Source organism: Pogoniulus pusillus, chromosome 4, assembly GCF_015220805.1.
Source record: "Pogoniulus pusillus isolate bPogPus1 chromosome 4, bPogPus1.pri, whole genome shotgun sequence".
Classification (NCBI taxonomy): domain Eukaryota; kingdom Metazoa; phylum Chordata; class Aves; order Piciformes; family Lybiidae; genus Pogoniulus; species Pogoniulus pusillus.
In genome coordinates, this window is record NC_087267.1 from 35,062,888 (window position 1) to 35,085,229 (window position 22,342).

General features: G+C 41.9%; 1 protein-coding gene across 3 annotated transcripts in view; it reads right to left on the reverse strand.

The window, feature by feature from the left end:
* SEMA3C (semaphorin 3C) overlaps window positions 1-22,342 on the reverse strand; it is a 146,691-nt gene that overhangs the window by 23,086 nt on the left and 101,263 nt on the right. For all 3 annotated transcript variants that reach the window (XM_064142563.1, XM_064142564.1, XM_064142565.1), the window contains 5 exons: window positions 21,806-21,948; window positions 18,837-18,951; window positions 18,146-18,215; window positions 14,736-14,880; window positions 8,430-8,652 (listed from right to left, as the gene is read on the reverse strand). In XM_064142563.1, the coding sequence (XP_063998633.1) occupies window positions 8,430-8,652; window positions 14,736-14,880; window positions 18,146-18,215; window positions 18,837-18,951; window positions 21,806-21,948 (696 nt within the window). The remainder of the gene's footprint in view (window positions 1-8,429; window positions 8,653-14,735; window positions 14,881-18,145; window positions 18,216-18,836; window positions 18,952-21,805; window positions 21,949-22,342) is intronic.

Consider the following 22,342-nt stretch of genomic DNA (forward strand, 5'->3'; position numbering starts at 1 on the left):
TAGGGCATGATTCTGAGCTGGTATTAATACTGAACGATGCCTGATCACACTACTTGCTGGTCTGGCTGACCACAGGCAATAGAAAAGGTGAAGTTTAATGAGCAGCAAGGAAAAATACACAGATGTTTGTCTGAATCTGCAGTTCTGAGTTTAAGCCTTGCTCTCTAAATTTTGACTATCTTTTCTTTCCCCACCTGTAAGTGAACACTTCCCTTGCCAAGACAGTGAGTCTCAGAGTCAGGACTTACCTACCCCTGGGCACAAGCTGGACAGCAAATAAATCCCCTGACTTTTCCATATCATAAAATAATGACTGCATCAGACCCTGCTTCACTGACATTGTCTGGCACTGCTGGAGAACCTCTGAAAACTCTTCTCCATGTTGTGTGTTTCAGTCTAATGACAGTTTCATTATATTTTGGTCCCAACAAATAACCTATTTTTGGTTGAACAAATAACATTGCAAATAAAAACAAAAGCAAGAGTTTGCAGAATGCTTAAAATCTCTGTTTGAGAAAAATGTTGAGATGGTGGCAGGTTAGCAGTCAGGGCTGATAGCCAGGTCCCCATGTTGTTTGCTGTCCTTAGTTGTCTGTTATCAGTCAGAGCTCCCAGCACAGCCACCTAACATCTCTGTGCTTTAGTTTGTTGATTTCTTAAATGCATATATTTTTTTCCCAGCTTATAATATTGCTGTGAACCTGCAAAATTCAAGCTGCATCAAGGAATAAAAAGATAGATACATATTTCTAAGGAGCTCACACTTGGGGGGCAAAACTTTCACATTGCTCCAGCTCTGTCAAAAAAAAATTAGGACACACTGTGAGCTTGTTTGAACAGTAACTGAACAGAGGGGAAATGAAACAAGTGGAGGAACACTCTCTAGGCTTACATATCTTCTTAAAAAGCTGTGAAAAGTCTTTGGATGAGTTGGTCAATGAAAGGTTTTAAATGTCTCAGGCACAACGACTAGAGGAATAAGGAAACTCTGTCTACCACTTGTGCAACATTACCACCCCTAGCTCAGAGTCATCAAGCTACAGTCAGCAAATCTATGGGAGGCAGGCTTGCTCTTCTGACCAGATTGTATTTCTCTGTTAGAATCTGTAGCCCACAATGTGATTTTGGCTATTGCATTACGGGAGGTTGCTGTAGTCAGCAAGGGCTACTTTTCCAAAAAGGCAGCCATCATCTAACACCCTGAAAATGAGTATTGCAAACTTGTGCTCTGAACACATTTCCTGCATCAGGACTTCGGAAGCAGTTGTTGCATCAGAGAAGATAATAATAAGTATCAAGCAACCTCATGCTACATCTGATATATGAGGCCCACATTAATCATCTGAATAAGGCACATTGAAGCCTGGAGGGCTTTTACAGGGCAGTAACTTAGATCTCTTTCCTCAAAAGCATACCTTATGTTGATAGCTGAAAAAAAATCTATTGGTGCCCATGGCTGTTTAACATAGCCAAGTCTGACCCAGACATTTAATGTTTTCCTAACACCAGCAATAAAATGCAGGATCTTTTGTTGTGCAATCTGTGTGTAATTTGATCAAAGGCTTTTGTATATAAACCATAGGTGGCATGCTTAAAAAATAAATATTAATCTCAGTAAAATGTTATCATACTGTTTTACTGCTGTTCTTAAAACCCAGATGGAAAACAATTTACCAAAGGACAAATAGCAAATATTGAAAGCTTGGGTTCTTTAGCTATAACTGTGATGAGTAAATTAATTACAGTAGAATTTAGGGTGACTCAAACACTTCTGGATTGAGTCTTGGCAATCACAGAGACAGGATAATCAAAGCCAAAATCTAACCTGGGCCAAATAGGTTATTACTCACTGCACAGGGAAATAGTATGATCAGCACTGCCTTTATCAGTTATGCAAATGAATGATTCCATTCTATCCATGTAGAATATCCCTTGAGTTTCTGTTTTGGAAGACAAGGTACACAGCTCTCTTGTAGCACTGCTCTCTACTGTTGAAGACTTGCTCTTCACTCTAGATCTGGTCATTTTGTAGGAGGGGTGAAAGATAGACTTAAAATTATCAAGTTTTTTAAGTACTTTGGCATTCTTCATGTTCCAAAGCAGAGCGAAAACATGAGATCATTATCATTTCAACAGCGGGTGGGTTGCTGCAAGCACAATGTCTGTCTTCTGGACTAATTCTATCTATGTAGGTGAATGGAGAAGAAAACCAACATAATAACTCTGAGCATAGGCCAGTCCCTGTGAGATCAGCACTTCTGCCTGGGGGTGCAAAGGAAACACTACTTTTAGTTCACACTGATGTGAAAAAATTACACTGCTGCCTATACTCTCCCATGCCACGGCTACAAGATTAAAACCACTGGGGTTCTTGGAGCTTTCTACTTCTGTTATTCTTCACTTGCATTCAGCAACTGATTTATTACTGAAACTGTAGAGAAGGAAGAGAAGAAAAGCTAAACATTTTGTGTGCTCTTCATCTGGCAAGACATAAAACACTTCAATCTCAAGCATGAGACAGGTCACTGACAGTGACAGACACGGCTGGCAACATCTCAGTTCAGCAGCAGTAACTCATCATCTGACCTGACTGTAATTGTCACCAGGTGACAAGTCACATTGTCTCTGGCTGCGGGGCTCCAGGCTCCTGAGGAAATTATCACGTGAAATTCTCCTATACAATGTGGTTTTTGCATTTGCTGGGATGAACTGACACCACAGCAAATCCCCCCTGCATTCCTTCTGACAGTTAATATCTCTATCAAACCTTCCTGAGTCTCACAGAAAGCAGAGGATAAAGAAAACAAGCTTCTCCTCTCAGTGACTGAAACCTGATCACTTTTAGTTAAAAGGGCCAGGAAATGCAGTAGCTTACATTGCACCAATTTATTCTGAGGGAAACCTTGGAAGCTGTTCATGCCCTGTGCCCTGCTCAAGGAGAGTAGTGCCTCTCCTCCAGCTAACCAGAGAGCAATTAATACAATGCATCAAAAGCTGCAGTGTACATATTTGATTCATAATGGACCCTCTGCTGATACACAGAAGAGGATAAACAAACCCTGAGAACAAGCTGAGATAGGTTAATGTTTTTAATGAATTGCAGGTGTATGTGTGAGGCCACACTGATCACTTAAAAAGTCACAACCTAATCAAAGTATAAAATGGAACTACCCACATTTATCTCTTTCAGACTTACTAAAATGCTAAGTATCAATATTGGTATTTCATGCACATTTCAAACTTTCAATACATTTCCAGTGTCAGCTATCACTGATCCTTTAACAATCCTACCTTTGTTGGAAAGTTTCATGTCTTTCTCTCTTCCACTAACCTTTAGTAGAATTTTCCTCCAATTAACTTTATCTTTTACTAAAAGCTCTTGCAGAGTTGCACAACAGTAGTAGGAGCAATACCTATTAACACTTCTGCTGATTTCACAGTAGTGTACAAAGATTCTATTCTTTGCTTCTGTAGGAAAGGAGGAAAATAACCCTAAAAGTTCCCAGAGTCATAAAGTCTAGGTGCATTAATTAAACTAAAAAGAAAATGTGATTATATGCTAGGGAGGAGAGGAGTTAAAAACCCCATCTCAAAAAAGAAAGTCCTCTCCTAATCAGTTTAATTTGGGAGTTTACAATGACTCTGCAAATAGGATATAAGAGATCTTCAAGAAACCTTAAAACCCATTTATCAACTACCCACCAAGAAAACAAAAATACTCAGATGAAAACCTGATTAAATTATCAATGTAATTGTATTCATTATTGTATTTAAAAATCACAATATTTATCAGAATTTCAGAGCTGCTTCTGCCTTGACTGTGCTTTAAAGTATACTAAGCATTCCCTGTACAGTAGGTGGTGACCAGGTCTGACAGAAGACCATGGATGAAGTGTTCCTGTTTTCTTATTTACTTTCATTGAACCACAAAAGTCTGTGGGCTGGAAGAGTCCTCTGGAAGTCATCTGGTCCAGTCCTCCACTGGGCTAATGAAACCAGCTTGCTCAGGGCTGTGCTGGGTTGGATTTTGAATCCTTTGAGCCTTTGAGGATGGAGAATTCACAACCTCTCTGGCCCTTTTTCCCATGTTTGGTCACACTGATGGTCAAAATCTTTTCCTTTATACCTAATAGCAATGTCCTGCATTGCCCAATCCTTCTCACTCTGATTCCAAGCACTTTGATAAGAGCTCAGATCTGTTTTTTTCCTATTAGGTAGTTGTACCCTCCCATTAGGTAGTTATCAACTGCAACAAGGTTTCAGGTTTCTCTGAATAAACTCTATTCTCTCAGACTCCTCTCATACGTTATGTGATGCAATCTCTCAACTGATCCTGTTCCATTAGGTCAATGTTTTCTTGGTACTGGGGAGCAAACAACTGGACATGGTTCTCCAGGCAGGAGCTGAAGACAGGAGAATCACAGAATCACAGAATGTCAGGGGCTGGAAGGGACCTCAAAAGATCATCTGGTTCAGCCCCCCCCACTCAGAGCAGGATCACCTATACCAGATCACACAGGAACATATCCAGTCAGGTTTTGAATATCTCCAGGGAGGGAGACTCCACTACCTCCCTGGGCAGCCTGTTCCAGTGTTCTGTCACCCTCACAGTGAAAAAAATCCTCCTTGTGTTTACATGAAACTTCCTATGCATCAGCTTCCATCCATTGTTCCTTGTCCTGTCATCGGGCATCACTGAGAAGAGCCTGGATCCGACTTCCTGACACTCACCCGTTACATGTTATAAACGTTGATGAGGTTACCTCTCAGTCTCCTTTTCTCCAAGCTAAAGAGCCCCAGCTCCCTCAGGCTCTCCTTGTAAGAGATGTTCCATTCCCTTAATTATCTTTGAGGCTCTGCGATGGACTCTGTCAAGCAGTTCTATGTCCCTCTTGAACTGGGGGGCTCAGAACTGGACACAGTACTTCAGACGCCATCTTACCAGGGCAGAGTAGAGGGACAGGAGAACCTCTCTTGACCTACTAGCCACATCCCTTCTAATACACCCCAGAATGGCATTGGCCCTCCTGGCCACAAGAGCATATTGCTGGCTCATGGTCAACCTCCCATCAGCTGGGACCTTCAAATCCTTCGCTGCCTTCCAAGAGGCCAGTCCCCAGCCTATACTGATACCTAAGGATGTTCTTTCCTAGGTATCAGGACTCTACATTTGCCTTTGTCGAATTGCATTAAGTTTCTCCCTGCCCAACCCTCCAGCCTGTTCAAGTCTTGTTGAGTGGCAGCACAGCCTTCTGGTGTGGCAGCCACTCCATTGAGTTTGGTGTCATCAGCAAACTTGCTGACAGTGCACTCCGTGCCCTCATACAGGTCATTGATGAATATATTTAATAGAACTGGTCCCTGTACTGACCCTTGTGGGACCCCACTAGTCACAGGCCTCCAACTAGACTCCATCCCATTGACCACAACTCTCTGGCTTCTTTCCTTCAACCAGTTTCCAATCCACCTCACTACCTGATCATCCTCTACACTGCCTCAATTTGGCCAGAGGGATGCAGTGTCAAATGACTTACTGAATCAAGATAAACCACATCTGCTGCTCTACCATCATCAATCCACCTGGTTATGTCCTCATAAAAGGCTATCAGGTTGGTCAAACATGACTTCCCCTTGGTAAGACCATGTTAACTGCTCCTAATGACCCCACTGTCCTTGATATGCTTAAGGACAGGACCGAGGACAAATTTCTCCATTACTGTTCTGGGGATGAAGGTGAGGCTGACAGGTCTATAGTTACCTGGGTCCTCCTCCTTACCCTTTTTGAAGATTAGAGTGATGTTTGCTCTCCTCCAGTCCCCAGGCACCTCTCCTGTCTCCCATGACTTACTGAAGAAGGTGGAGAGTGGTCTGGCAATGACCTGTGCCAGCTGCCTCAACGCCCACGAGTGCATGCCATCAGGACCCACAGACTTATGGATGCCCTGATTACTCAACTGTCCCTTAACCCTTCCAGCAAGCAGCTTACTGGAAACACTTCTATTAACACAGTACAGAATGTATCACAGTATCACAGTATCATCAGGGTTGGAAGAGACCTCACAGATCATCAAGTCCAACCCTTTACCACAGAGCTCAAGGCTAGACCATGGCACCAAGTGCCACGTCCAACCTTGCCTTGAACAGCCCCAGGGATGGTGACTCCACCACCTCCCCAGGCAGCCCATTCCAGTGTCCAATGACTCTCTCAGTGAAGAACTTTCTCCTCACCTCGAGCCTAAATCTCCCCTGGTGCAGCCTGAGGCTGTGTCCTCTCGTTCTGGCGCTGGCCACCTGAGAGAAGAGAGCAACCTCCTCCTGGCCACAACCACCCCTCAGGTAGTTGTAGACAGCAATAAGGTCACCCCTGAGCCTCCTCTTCTCCAGGCTAACCAATCCCAGCTCCCTCAGCCTCTCCTCATAGGGCTGTGCTCAAGGCCTCTCCCCAGCCTCGTCGCCCTTCTCTGGACACGCTCAAGCATCTCAATGTCCCTCCTAAACTGGGGGGCCCAGAACTGAACACAGTACTCAAGGTGTGGTCTAACCAGTGCAGAGTACAGGGGCAGAATGACCTCCCTGCTCCTGCTGACCACACAAGGGCACTCTGTTGATGGTTTTCTAAGAAGAGCAAAGAGAGTTCCTTTTAATCCTGCCCCTATAGAAGCCTGAAATTCCTGAGAGACTTTTTAGCAGGAGCTTCCTAAATCTATTATAACAGGATAGTTATTTCTAGTCCTATGTGAGTTTACTGGCAGACACGGTTATTCTACAAGCTGAAAACAACCAGGACCCCAATAATAGGTGAACCATAAAAGCAATGCAAACAATTTCTGTAATTATTTTCTGATGTTCAGAGACATATTTGTTCTCCTAGAGCTCTTTCCCTTTGTTCTACTTGAAACCATCTGTAGAAAAAAAAGCTTAGCCTTTGTGCTTATCAACCTGTAACGCCCTGTTAAGTCTGTGGGAATATCAGATGTGAATGGATCCTTTGGTCTAGCCAGAGATACTCTCTACTTGTCTACTTTTACCAGAGGAGTGTGTTTCCTGTGTGAATATCTTAACAAACCAAAACCGATCAGTGTGAGAATCTCTTGACCTATTCACTCCATTCTAAGTTGGTGTAACTAAAGCAAAAAAAAAAGTTATATTAGACAGAAATTATTTTAGAATACTTGGATAAAATTCTCTGTTTCCACTACTGCTGGGATTCCAACCATTTGCTTCTTTTTCTCTGTTAAGTATGTGTGTATGTATATATATATATAAATATTTTTTTTTTTTCCCAGTGGGGTGTTATTTCTTGTCTTAGAAAAATCCTGATCAGGTTGTGTTTTGCTTCAGAAGTAGCTTACACAGCTTATATTAAATAACTAAGTTAAAAGTATACAATATAATACAAAGTCAGATTTTGGTATTTTTTGCTGATGTTACACAACATCAAATTGACATGTGGAATCATGTTGCAAGCTCTGATCAAGAGAAATATTGTAATTTATGTCACCCCATCTCAAATACTGAATCCAGCTCTGGTGTCTCCATCATAAGAAGGACACAGAGCTGCTGGAGCAAGTCCAGAGGAGGGTCACAAAAATGATCCAAGAGCTAGAACACTTCTGCTATGAAGATAGGCTGAGAGAGTTGGGGTGGTTTGGCATAGAGAAGAGAAGACTCTGGAAAGAGTCTCAGACGTGCCCTCCAATACCTGAGAGGATCCTACAGGAAGGCTGAAGAGGAACTTTTCCTAAGGGTGTCTAGCAATAGGACAAGAGGGAATGGTTTGAAGCTGAGGCAGAGTAGATTTAGACTGGATCTCAGGAAGAAGTTCTTCAGTATGAGGGTGGTGAGATTCTGGAATAGGTTGTCCAGGGAGGTTGTGGATGCCTCCTCCCTGGGAGTGTTCAAGGCCAGATTGTAAAAGGATTTGATCAGCCAAGTCTAGTTGAGAGCCTATGTCTCTGCCCGTGGTGGAGAGGTTGGAGAAGATGATCTCTGAGGTCCTATGGCAGGGAGATTGCAGTAGATGATCTCTAAGGTCCCTTCCAATCTAAGCCATTCTGTGATTCTATGGTTGTATGAAATACAATACACATTGGTGTTGATTTCTGTCTCAAGATTCATATCAATGCATTGTGTCTTCTGCACATCATTAATATGGCTAGTCAACATAAAAATGCAGAGAAGACTGGATGAGGCACTTAGTGCCATGGTCTAGTTGACTGGCTAGGGCTGGGTGCTGGGTTGGACTGGATGATCTTGGAGGTCTCTTCCAACCTGGTTGATTCTATGATTCTACGGATTTCAGTAGACATTTTTGTACATTGCAAATACATCTAAAGAAACATTTCTAGAAGGTGTAAGTTGCACAAATAGGAGTTGATTGCAAGCTATAAGACAATGGAGGAAAACAACTGCTGTTAGTTTCTTCTCACCTGTCCCAAGAAACAAGACGTGGTATCTCCCATCAGCAGCATTCACTCGATCCACTGCGATCTTTGTATACTTATAGTCAGCTCCTATCCGGATGATTAATGGCCTCTTGTGTATTGGATAAATGGGATTAAACATCAAAGGGTGATTCCTGATGAAGGTCACAACATCATCTGGAAACTCTTTGGTTGTCCGCATATTAGGTGTGAAGGCTCCTCCCGGACACTGCAAGAAATATACACAGCAATGCTTAGCAATATTTATCATCTTTCAGAGAGTTTTCATCTCCAAGTCATTTACAAATATTGACAGAGAGTTGACAAAGTAAGTTCCCAAAAGAGCACTTCAGACTCTGACTAAAAGATATTATGTTCCAGTAAGGGGAATTAAGTGCTTGAACAGCTATGCTTTGAACTCTCATTGATTCCGGTAAAGCAAGCACAAACAGATTTTTTCACTTTTGAAACCCTGCTTGGTGGCAAAGATCCATACTTATGGACCTATTTCCACTTTCTTTATGCTTCCAAATTGGCTACCCAAAAAAAACCCCAAAAGCCTAAAGAATTAAAGGAAATTAAATCTATTCAAGCAAGGGAAGACATGAAACCTTTGCAGCTGGTTGATTCTAGAATTAGAGCAAACGTAAGAAGTAAAATCTGATAAATAACTGTAATTTTGTCAATCTGTGTCTAGTCATTACACTGATTATGGGATGGTGAAAGGACCCATCACTCATCTTCATTTGAAAAGGCAATAGTGTGTGGTTGGTGAGGGGGTCCCATGACAATTCAGTTCCATCTTAACAGACTGCCTATTCACAGGACCTTGTGTATATTTTTCCTCTATGCCTGAGAAATAGCAGAGGTCCATGAATACTCTGGATGCTTCTTTAAATGTAATGAAGAATTATCCAAATAGTCAGCCCTTAGGCATTCTGGAACTCTTGGAGGAATAAAAGTGATCCTAGAAAAATCTAGTTGTACTAAGAGTGAAACTAATGGAAGACAGGAGGTTATTCTTCCCCTGTACTCAGCACTGGTCAGGCCACACCTTGAGTCCTGTGTCCAGGTCTGAACCCCTCAATTCAAGAGAGATGTTGAGGTGCTGGAATGTGTCCAGAGAAGGGCAACAAGGCTGGTGAAGGGCCTGGGACACAAACCCTATGAGGAGAGGCTGAGGGAGCTGGGGTAGTTTAGCCTGGAGAAGAGGAAGCTCAGGGGTGACCTCATTGCTGTCTACAACTACCTGAAGGGAGGTTGTAGCCAGGTGAGGTTGGTCTCTTCTCCCAGACAACCAGCAATAGAACAAGGGGACACAGTCTCAAGTTGTGCCAGGGGAAGTATAGGCTGGATGTTAGGAGGAAGTTCTTGCCAGAGAGAGTGATTGGCATTGGAATGGGCTGCCCAGGGAGGTGGTGGAGTCACCATCCCTGGAGGTGTTCAGGAAAAGCCTGGATGAGGCACTTAGTGCCATGGTCTAGTTGACTGGATAGGGCTGGGTGCTAGGTTGGACTGGATGATCTTGGAGGTTTCTTCTAATCTGGTTGATTCTATGATTCTATCTTATTTTATAAGGTAGTTTTTAGCTACATTAATCTCACTTCTTGTTGCTGATCCTGAGTTTTTACTTTCCTCCTTATCAAATTTCTGAGCTGTGAAAACTCTCTTAGGAGTATTTGAGCTATTCACAAATATTTCAACACATTTTTCCATTTGGAAAATGTTGAATTGTTCACTATGAAGCCTTTCATGGTAATGTGTTTATTTTGACGAGGACTGTTCTTACGTCTGGCTTGGAATTTCTGATCAAAACCACAGACAAAAATAGCTAAGAGCTTAGGGAGAGATTTACCTCACCTGACTTCTGCTGTCTCAAAGTCAGGTGTTTTTCTTAGCCATCTAGGCTTCCCCCATAGTCTGTAATTCAGAGTAGATGCCCTGCTTTTAGCTGGCTAAAATTACATCAGATGTGTCATACTCTGACAGCAGAGGAAGCTTGCTGGGGACATTATGAGTCATGTGTCCAACCTACCTGATGTGAGCAAATTTTAGAATCTGGGTCTTCATCTCCCAGGGGATTCCTCTAACCACCTGCCAGAACTACCCATTCTACCCCTCCTGCTAAAAGCTGTTCCATCTTGTTCACCTAATAAAGAATTCATCAGGCCATACCAGGAATCAAGTAGAGAGGGGACTGCAGCCTCATCCAGGTTTTAGAATCATCTTATGGCTCAATTAGGATTTAATTATTTATAGAAAGTAGAACAACTCTGGTAGGACTTCTTTAAATTAAATTTCTGTGGCATCAGTTACCTTCAGGAAGAACTGGAATTGAGCTTTGATATGGGTTTTTCTCACCTGAGAATTTATTCTTTTGGATTGTTACTTTATTCTGAGGGTTTTGGTTTGGCTGTCATTAGAAGTGACACTACGTGCTAGCCCTCTAAGATTGCTCGTAAAATTGAGTTCTTACTCTCTTGTTTGCTCTACTCCTCTCTGTGGCACTTCCATCCACACTCTTCCAGGAAATGTATGGAGCTCTCTGCTAAGACTAGCAATAAACTCTTTATAAAAGATCTGTGTTCATGTATCTGTGGGCTATTAGCAAGACTCTTTTACTTGGTAGTCATTTGCCAGATTCCAGTTCCACTCTGTTTCATGAGCCATTCGAATCAAACTTTCTGTCCTGCATAGCTCAGTTAAAAGAAGATTTTCTCTGGGACTGTCTACTCTTTCTTTCTTGACTTGGAGATCATAAGACCTTTGTCTGTGACTTCTTGCACAAATATGGCTCACCCCAGAATGACCAAAAAGCACGCACAATGTTGCCGTTCTGAACAAAGCCTTAACAAACATCTTTAATCAATTAAATCTTTTGCAATCTCCCACATAAAGCAATGACAAGGAAAAGATGTTACTGAAGAATCCTGTAAGCTCAGCTTTTCCTGGAGAGACTGAATGTGTAGCCTGCACACCTCATTTAAGTTTTTGGCCACACAGTACTTATGTTCACATGCATGTTGATGACCATGCAACTAGACTGTAGAGAGAAACAGAGTTGCTTTGATTACAACATATTCCTCTGTAGGTACAAAAGCTCTTTCTGCAAGTTCTAAGAAATGGAATCTATCCTCAAATATCTCTGAATATAGTAGGAAACTGCCAATTTCCTAGGTTATTTTTCCTTTATTTCTTTTTCATAAGAGAGTATTACTTGTGGAGAAATAAGGGCCCATTGTTATTAATGAAGGGCAGCCAAACACTGCAGAGTTGATTATGGACAAATGAACACATTGCTTTATTTAATCCTACTGAAGCTATACCAACCTTCAGTATATTGTTTACCCACTCTACTGTGGCATAATGAACTGCCCAGAGATTTAGCATGAATATCTGTTTAGGAAATCTAGTCCAGCCAAACAAGTCCCAGCTTACAAAACACACCTTTAGGTTATTGTCTTGTGGATTAATTGGGAGGAAGCACAGAAAAGTTAGCAATCAGAAAACCAGCAATGATCACCTTAAAAGTGATCACTGTCTGAGCTATGATCTAAGAATTTATCTTTAAATTCAGAGCTCAGTGGCACCTCTAGAAAATGTAGGCCATTTCCATTGCCAGGTTAAACCAAAATCTCTTTTTTTAACTTTCTGTTCTGCTGCCCAATTACTTTAGGCCCCTCTGGAATACCTCATAACGCTCCACGAGGCCAACCAGGAATAACACAGCAGTGGCTGAGGAAACACATACAATTAAATACTCTGAGGCAGCAAGAAACTCTGAAATGTGACTAATCACAGGAGCATGAAACTGCCTGTTTAAATGGGCTATTTATTTTCGTTTTATTGTTAAATTTTAACCTTAAAGTCTCAGTGAGCTCATGAGATTAGGACTGTATTAACTACTTGCATACAAAGAGTAATACTAGCATCAGACCTTAGTGGAATGGCAGGTATTGATTAGTTAATTCTGGGTGCTTAGGGACATAAAAGTTCTAAATTTTATAGCCATTAGTAACTACACTAAAATGTCATGAAGAATTGTGTGACCAGGGAGAGCTGCTCCATGTATCTGAGCATTGGCCAAGAGAGCCAATGGCATCCTGGCCTGCATCAGGAACAGTGTGGCCAGTAGGACAAGGGAGGTTATTCTTCCCCTGTACTCAGCACTGGTCAGACCACACCTTGACTACTGTGTCCAGTTCTGGGCCCCTCAATTCAAGTGAGATGTTGAGGTGCTGGAACATGTCCAGAGAAGGGCAACAAAGCTGGTGAGGGGCCTGGAGCACAAATCCTATGAGGAGAGGCTGAGGGAGCTGGGGTTGTTTAGCCTGGAGAAGAGGAGGCTCAGGGGTGATCTTATTACTGTCTACAACTACCTGAAGGGGCATTGTAGCCAGGTGGGGGGTGGCATCTTCTCCCAGGCAACCAGCAATAGAACAAGGGGACACAGTCTCAAGTTGTGCTGGGGTAGATATAGGCTGGATGTTAGGAAGAAGTTCTTCACAGAGAGAGTGATTTCCCATTGGAATGGGCTGCCCAGGGAGGTGGTGGAGGCACCATCCCTGGGGGTCTTCAAGAAAAGGCTGGATGAGGCACTTAGTGCCATGGTCTGGTTGATTGGGTAGGGCTGGGTGCTAGGTTGGACTGGATGATCTTGGAGGTCTCTTCCAACCTGGTTGATTCTATGATACTATGATGATACTATGATTAATGTATGAGAGAGAAAAAAAAAGAGAAAGAACAAGATCTACGGCACAAACACTGACGTGAACAAAATGTTTAAAGGTCATTGCAGTGACTTGCAAAATGAAGACAAAATTTCAGTTCCTGTGATAAATGGAAAAGAGATGATTTATGATTCTGAACATACTTATTTAATTCTGGTGCATAAGAGATTTTAAGAAGACTCCATAAGAGCCAACAAAAGTTGCTCTCTTTGTATGCTTATTTATTTCACTATCTTTTGCAGCAAACCTACATGCAGGATGTAACTGTACACATAAACAAGATGAGTGTCACCTAATGAAATGATTCTTACCACTGCTTCAGCAGTGTGCTAGTTTGAGGCTAATTGCAATATTTTCATGAGAAAAGATAGATTATAAGCTGTGAAAAGGAAACAATGGTGATGTCTGCTTCACTCATAGGCTTGCTGAGATGTACACAAACATAGATAAGACACTGTGCGTGTCTCTGTATGTTGGAGTCTGTGTTTCTTCCTGGGCTGCTTCTGTGTAACTAATCCTTCTGCTTCTAACCCCCCTTGTCAATCCTCCAAATTTGCCTTGCACATAAGGCAAACTCTAGAATAAGATAGAGGGGTGGAAAAAAGGCAGAAGGGTGGTTGGGAGCCCCTGCTAAGGCCTCTGATTTCTAGGGGGGGTATTGTGTTTCTGTATTACCTTTAACTTGTCTATTTCCATATATAGCTGTAAATACTGCAAATATCTGCTTGTATATTGTGCTAAGCTGTAAATATTAAGCTTCGTTCCTTAACCTCCAGCCGGCTGAGTCCATTCTGGGTGATTTCATAAGAGCAGGGGGAGTGGGTAACTCCCAAACCATCACAAGCAGAAAGAGTGATTAGTATTTTGCATGACTTCTAGTTCTTTCTGGATTTTGAGATACTACGTGGTTTGTATGACAAGCTGAGAAGTAAATCATAGAATCACAGAATGGCTTAAATTGGAAAGGACCATAAACATAATCTACTCCAATCTCAACTAGGCTCAAAGCCTCATCCAACCTGGCCTTGAACACCCCCTAGCAGGAAGACATCCACAACCTCCCTTGGCAACTCATTCTAGAGTCTCAGCACCCTCATACTGCAGAACTTCTTCTAAGATCCAGTCTAAATCTACTCTCCCTCAGCTTGGGCTGCCCAGGGAGGTTGTGGAGGCACTGTCCCTGCAGGTGTTCAAGAAAAGACTGGATGAGGCACTTAGTGCCATGGTCTAGTTGATTGGATAGGGCTGGGTGATAGGTTGGACTGGATGATCTTGGAGGTCTCTTTCAGCCTGGTTGATTTTATGATTCTATTGCTTGACATCCTTAGGAAAAGTCCCTCCTGTAGGTTCCTTTCTGTAGGATCCCTTTAGATACTAGAAGGCATTTCTAAGGTCCCTCTGGTGTCTTCTCTTCTCCAGGCTGAACGATCCCAGCTCCCTCAGCCTGTTATAGCAGAATAAAATTGTTCTGACTGCAACTAAGTGCCACAGTCACATACAGTCCTTTCTAAGTATAAATAATATTTATGCATTAAACAAAGACAAGTAACTGGCAAGCCTGTATAAACATCTTTGTACTTACAGTGCCAGGTCGTGGGTATGGAATTCTGCCCTGATATGGAATCAGCTGGTGGTTTGGGCCCTCCTTGTGAGCAAAAGGCCCATTGAACACAGTCTGGATGTCAGACAGGTGATACACACACACAGCCGAGCCTTTAAATATGGAGCTGGAATAGAGTAGGGAAAAGTTAGTACTGCAGTCTAGCAAATTTTGTATAGTTTTCTCATTACTTTACATGATCCAGTGATAAAGGAGACCTGTAGAAAAGTGTATTTCAAAACTTCCCTAGCATGGATTTAACACATTTAAAATCAGCTAATCTAGCTTTCCACCATAGCCCATTAGTCCTTAAGACTTAATGCCTTTTTGAAGAGTGAACTGAGAAAAAGAGGGCAAAAAGATCTTATTGGTTGAGTAAGAAAATTTCCTAATGCTGAATAAAAAAGAAATAAAATCTGGTCCCCATTAAATCAGTGGCAAAAATACTGCTAACTTCAGTGAGGCAATGGTTTTATAAACTTTGTACTGCCAAGCTTTCCATAAGTCCCTACCAGTATTTTAACCACAGGACCTCCATAAGCCTCCTCAAATACATGGCTAAAACATTAATGAAAACATCCAGTGCAATTACAGTTGGTTAGAACATAACTATCAGTTGCCAGCTTTTCTAAGCAAAATGATTGTGGCTGGAAAGGAATACAGTCCTCAAGTCCACCCACAAAAGTGGTCTTAGAAAAAAACTCTTCAAGGAGGCTGAAGTTTGAGAGTTTCTGAGGAGAACTGGTGGTCACCTCTGAGAAGGGCATGTTCTCTCCATTGCTGTGGGTTCAGCAATAGTCTCAGGTGTTTTTAAACAGCACAAGCCCTGAATGGCCTCCATCACCCTGTGATGACAAAGGTTGCTAGGGGAATAGTTTTCAGAATGATGCTAGGGCTGACTGCAGCGAATTACCTCTTTTTTTCCCCCCTCATTTTTCTCTCATTGCATGTAAGATTTGAGATGCTAATCTTAACAAAGTGGAAAATCCAGACAGTCTCAAATCTACCTGATGTTAGCTGTAGGATGAAGATAACCCAAGTAGCTATCTGTTTTCAATTGAAGAAGAAGAAATATACTATAGAAAGAGAGCCTGAAAACATTATGCATAGTGTCTAACAAACAAAAGTGTAATCCACATTTCTCTCAGCTATATATGGTCTACTAGGGGGAATCTTTTTGATGGTTTATGGTATTGGTGGAAATTTTAGTAGGTATTAATAGGCTTTAGAGAAATATATTTAGTCTTTCCAGATGTTTTACGTTAGATTCACAGCAAATTATGCCACTGAAATATTTAGTTTCAATATTACTTAGTTTCTCTCAGTATAGTTTAGATAAAAATACAACTAGTTGTCTGATGAGATGTTTGTCTCTTGCTACTGTTATGGAGGTCTACAGAGGTGAAGATAAAGGAACTGTTAAGGAGCAAAAATCCTTATTTGCTGTATTTAACTAGGTGACACACTCAATATATAGCTGAATGAGGAGAAAGTAAGCATAGATCCTGTGCTTTGCGAAAACAGAAAAACATAAGTGTAAAAGCTTAAAGAGAGATAAACCATCTTGAGAGCCAGGAAAAAAGTGGTTTTCTCTTTGTTGTCACCTTATATGGTCTTGTGATTCAAACCCCATTTCCACTGGAGGAATACCAAGAGAATTAGGTAGAAGAGTTTCCAGTTTAGGCGTGTTGCATCCACAACCTAATCACAAGTATGGTTTTAGTGCTAAAGCTCAGCATTTTCTGTTTGTGTAGAAGGAATCATAAAAAACCAGGCAGTGTCAGATGTTTACAAGTTATGGGAATATTTTTTTTCTCCAATTACTTATAATAAAATCATGTTTTCCTGGCTGATCCACAATTTGAGAAAGCAGATCCCTGGATCCACATGAAAAAAAAAAATCCCAGAAAAGTGTATCAAGAAAAAAAATATGCAAGGATTTTATTTTTCACTAGAAACTGCTGTTAAAGGAATTATTATTATAAGTATAGGCTGGATGTTAGGAGGAAGTTCTTGCCAGAGAGAGTGATTTGCCATTGGAATTGGCTGCCCAGGAAGGTGGTGGAGTCACTGTCCCTGGAGATGTTCAAGAAAAGCCTGGATGAGGCACTTAGTGCCATGGTCTAGCTGACTGGACAGGGCTGGGTGCTAGGTTGGCCTGGATGATCTTGGAAGTCTCTTCCAACCGGGTTGATTCTATGATTATTACTAGTAAGTTAAATAACTTGCTAAGTTGATCAAATAACAGAAAAGACTTTTTTTAAAAAGCAGAAGCCCTCTTTGAAAGTAAGAACAGTTAAATAATACAGGACAGCACAGCAGGGATCCATAGATGGTAGCTATTTCTACTCTTTATACTACCATTGTGTGGTGAGAACAGGAGAAAAAAGTGCTGGTAGCCTCATCTGGATTACCGTATCCATTTCTGGAGCCCTCAAAAGATGAAGGACATGGAGCTGAGGGAGAGGGTCCAGAGGAGCACCATGAAAATGATCAGGGGGTTGGAACACCTCTGCTATGAGGATAGGCTGAGGGAGCTGGGGTTCTTCAGCCTGGAGAAGGCTCTGGTGAGACCTAATGGCAGCCTTCTAGTATCTGAAGGGGGCCTACAAGAAGGCTGCAAAGGGACTGTTTCCAAAGGCCTGCACTATAGGATGAGGAGCTATGGTTTGAAATTACAGAAGAGCATATTTAGACTGCATGTAGGAACAAGTTCTTTACTGTGAGGGTGTTGGAACACTGGAACCCAAAGCATTCTATAATTCTGTGGCAGAATTTGTTGGTCCACTTGTCAGATCTATCTTTGTTTCAGCATAGTAAGACATATCTCGTACTTCCACTGCCCTTGGGAGCTCACTGAATGCTTTCTAAACTAGACAGTAAATGAATGCTACTGATTGATAACAGGGAGCTTAGGGCTGCAAAGAGGTGACCAAATGCCAGCTTGTCTTTCATAGCCAACTGAAGCTGACATCGTTTATTTGCCATCTGTGCGATCATCTGCCTGCTGAAAGAATGGAAATGACTTGTATGAATCCATGTAAGAATTCCCAGTTTGATCCTTCAGGGTGCTGGATGTCCTTCAGGAGGTGTTAAGCTCTCTCAGATGCCACATGTGTTCACTACATTGAAGTCATTTAGTTTTTCTGTTCTAAGTGGTAACGAGTGGCCCTGTGCAGAAATGTTTTCCCAGTGCTGGCTGACAACATGTGAGAGAGCAGCACGGCTCTAACGTGGATATCAACAGCAATGACACTAAGACTGTTACTCCTGATTGCAAACGATGCTCACAGCAAACATATCAAAATGCAGAGAACAGCCTTGACCCAAACCATCACTTTTAGTTTCCTAGGCAGTTCAGAAAGGTAAGGTTTTGTCAAATCTCCATTTACCTTGACGTTGTAAAAACTCCATACACAAGCATTGTTCTGGGGTTATCTGTCTCTAAAAGAAACACATCCTCTGTAAGAAAGAAAACAAACAAACAAAACACTTTAATACTAATAACAACTTGATTTTCTATTTGAATTTATTAACATTACAAGAAGTTCCTCTCCAGCCCTCCTGCAGGATCCCCTCAGGTATTGCAAGACAGCTCTAAGGTTCCCCTGGAGTCTTAGAATCATAGAATCAAGCAGGTTGGAAGAGACCTCCAAGATCATCCAGTCCAACCTAGCACCCAGCCCTAGCCAGTCAACTAGACCATGGCTGAACAAGCCCAACTCCCTCAGCCTATCCTCACAGTAGAGGTATTCCAGCCCTTGTGGCCCTTCTCTGGACTCACTCCAACAGCTCTGTGTCCACTTACGTATTCCCTTCCAAATATTAATTCTTTAATTAAGTAATTCCTTTATATAGCCAGGATTCATTACCTAGAGGGATTGTGAAGAATTTACTTCCTTTTTTTAAACTTCCTGTGCAAGAGGAATTTTGTTATGAATTTTTACAGAGCTAACATTTCACTGTCTTGACTACAGACTTTAATGAATATCAATAATTAAATATGCACAGGATACAATATTTAGATGAAACTTTTAAGGGTGGTTTTTTTTGTTTGGTTTTTTTTTTTTTTTTTTGACATACCTAACTCATCAAAGTATGTTTCTGTTCCATCTTCATCCATTACTGAGCACACAAGTCTTGCTTTCAAGAACGTTGTCCACTTGTTCACGAGACTGCGCTGACCACCTGTGTCATTCTGGAAGGGAATATTATTGTTAGGGGAAAAAAAGTAAATACAGCTAGTTTTTACTGGGCTTTCACACATTTTCCTCAGGTTAATTTGACTCATCCTCTAGACAATTACAATGGTAAATTCAATACAAAAATAGATAGACTTAAACACTCGAGCACAAGCCCTACGAGGAGAGGCTGAGGGAGCTGGGATTGTTTAGCCTGGAGAAGAGGAGGCTCAGGGGTGATCTTATTGCTGTCTACAACTACCTGAAGGGTGGTTGTGGCCAGGGGGAGGTTGCTCTCTTCTCTCAGGTGGCCAGCACCAGAACAAGAGGACACAGCCTCAGGCTGCGCCAGGGGAGATTTAGGCTGGAGGTGAGGAGAAAGTTCTTCACTGAGAGAGTCATTGGACACTGGAATGGGCTGCCTGGGGAGGTGGTGGAGTCGCCGTCCCTGGGGCTGTTCAAGGCAAGGTTGGACGTGGCACTTGGTGCCATGGTCTAGCCTTGAGCTCTGTGGTAAAGGGTTGGACTTGATGATCTGTGAGGTCTCTTCCAACCCTGATGATATTGTGATACTGTGATACTGCAGATGCAGGACAAAGAAGAATAAGTTTTCTGTGCAGAATTTCAGTGCTGGGCTAGCAGTCTTGGAAGGCTCAGGCTGTTGATTTTGTGTAGCAGCAGTGTGTGTGGGTATGGTTCCAAAGGACTGTGCAGGTCTGTATCACTCACTGGCACCTAGAGAGGAGCAGTCCATTCTGTCTCTAAAAGGCCTGATAGTTCTGTAGTCCTGACAGCAGTATAGCTGCATCTGACCCAGTAAGCCATGCTGGTGTGTGCTAGTTTGAAGCTAGCTGGAATATTTTGTCGAGAAGAATTAGATTATAGGCTGTGCAAAGGAAGCAGTGGGGATGGCTACTTCACTCATAGGCTTGCTGAGATGTATAAAAACAAGAAAACAAATATAGATAACAGACTTGCTCTCTGGCTCTGGCTGCCTGCCCTTCTCTCCCTAACCTGCTGTCTGTGTAACTAATCTGTCTGCTTTCTGAGCCCCCTGGCCAATCTTCTAAACTCACTTTGCATGTAAGGCAGAGTCTGGGGATAAGATAGAGGGGTGGAGAGGCAGTGGAAGGGTGGTTGAGAGCCCCTCCTGGGGACTCAGGTTTCTGGGAGGGGAGTTGTGTTTCTGTATTACCTTTTACCTTGTATATTTCTGTCTATAACTGCATATACTGTAAATACCTGATTGTGTATTGTGCTAAGATGTAAATATAAAGTTTCATTCTAATTTCCATCTCAGCTGAATCTAGTCTGGGTGATTTCATAAGAGTGGGGGGTGGGTAACACCTAAGCCATCACATGGTGCATGAGGTGGATGCTATCAACTAAACTCAGAATTAATGGTTGGCTTGGCACAAGCTAATTTTGCACTGTTGACAGTCCTGCTAGCTTAGCCCAGAGCTGGCTTGGTCACAGGTAGCTCAATGATCTTTCAATTTCTCTCCATTTCTGGGAAACTAACTACGAAACCAGACAGTGCATTGCAGAGGAGATAGCTCCTATCCTTGTTCTGCTGGTGAACACCTTAGGTAAGAGCAGTGTTTCCCAAATTGCATCATGTAGTGTTACCCAAAGAAAAGGGAAATACCAGGCAAGTGTGATTTCGATGAAATGCTGTGCAAGTTTCACTGGTGCTCCCAGTGATGGTGATCTGACTGGTGGCCCCTTAAGGAGTCTTTTAGGAGAGTCTTTCTTGGCATGATTACTCTACCATGTTTGGCCAGTCTCAAAGGTGTTGATGTATGGATAAGATGGTGCACAAGTCTACAAATGTGACTGACTCAGATTTATTTTCATTGGCTTGGGGATTCTGCCACTGACTTTGGTGTAAGTCTAAACAGGCTGAGACCTTTCACAAATCATCTGGGCTTCATTAACAGAGTAACAATAACAAATACAACTATAACAGTGCAAAATATCTTCTTGCAAAACACCCAAAAAGGCCTTTAGGCAGAAAGTGGAGATTATAAAAGAGGTCATATGTCTCATCACATTGCCAGAGAAGGAGATTAACACAATCCAACACACGCCCTAACACCCATGCACAACAACAGCGCAAAGCACCAAATTCTAAAGAAAAAGCAGATTAAAGACAGTAAATATAAACATGCTCCCAATTATCTTCCTGAGCCTTTCTAGAAGAAGGAATGAAATGACTAGCAGTAATGGTGCACTGATGTTTTTACTCTTATTAAAAGAATCCATTTCACCCAAGATGCTAATAGCTGCTTCAATCAGTTTCATCTATAGCTGATTACAGACTTGAAAAAGGACAGTGAAGAGCACTGTGACCATAAATTAATTACTGCACAGGAGTACTCCCAAAGCCTGAATTTAATTTTCCTGTGCACATTTTAAAAATTAGGCTCACAGACATTGGAATAACAATATTTGAAACTTAAATTAACCTGTTTAAATGCTTGGCTCTGATATTTTCAAAGTGTATTTGGTGGCGGGGGGGTGTGTGTGAAAGCCTTCACTGTCTTACAATTGCTGACCAAGACATGTAAGCCATTTTTTCAAAGCACAGCACATTTGGAAATTCAGCACTGGTGACTTTTTGAGTCAGCAGATAGATACAACAAATGTCTGAGTCTCTGTATTTCCATATCAGTATAGATATAGTCAGATAGACATAACATGGTCAGACCCCAGTTGTGTGTTAAGCAAAATTTTACTTATGAATGTGGAAGCTGAAACAGGGAATTTGTTTCCAATATGAATCAAAGGCTTTTTGATCATTTAGTCTCTTAGCTTCTCATTCACACTAGCAGCTTGTCCCAACAACCTGGCAAACAATATAGCTCTTACTGGGCATATTCTTGCAATCATTGAATGGATTTGCTTTGTGCTGCCACTGTTGTCTGTGAGTCTCTCTTTGAAGAAGAAGTAGATTTTGGCATCATTGGGGTCAGTGCCATCAGGGATAACATGAGCATCCACAAAAATAGGCTCTGAAATGAAACAGGATACAAAAGAGATTAAACCAAAAGATGTTTCAGTAGAAACAATTAATGATTTGGCAATTGCTGACTGCTTAAAGGAAATGCTATATAAAGCATATAGAGGTACTGCTGTGGCAGGTTAAGCTTTATGCTCTAGGCTTATGCTAATATACTCCAGATATCACCAGGTAAATGGCTTCTTGATGGCAGCCTGAAGTTTCCATCTTCTTGCATTTTATCTCACAGGGTATCTTCAGCAAAGTGCTACAAATGAAGCAGTAGCATTAGATCACTGCAAAGAAGTCCATCAGGTGGAGAAACCTCTGAGACTGGCTTATAACAGTGAACCTTTACAATTTCTATTTTAGACACATTACTTTGTGGTACAACCTCATAACTTAAA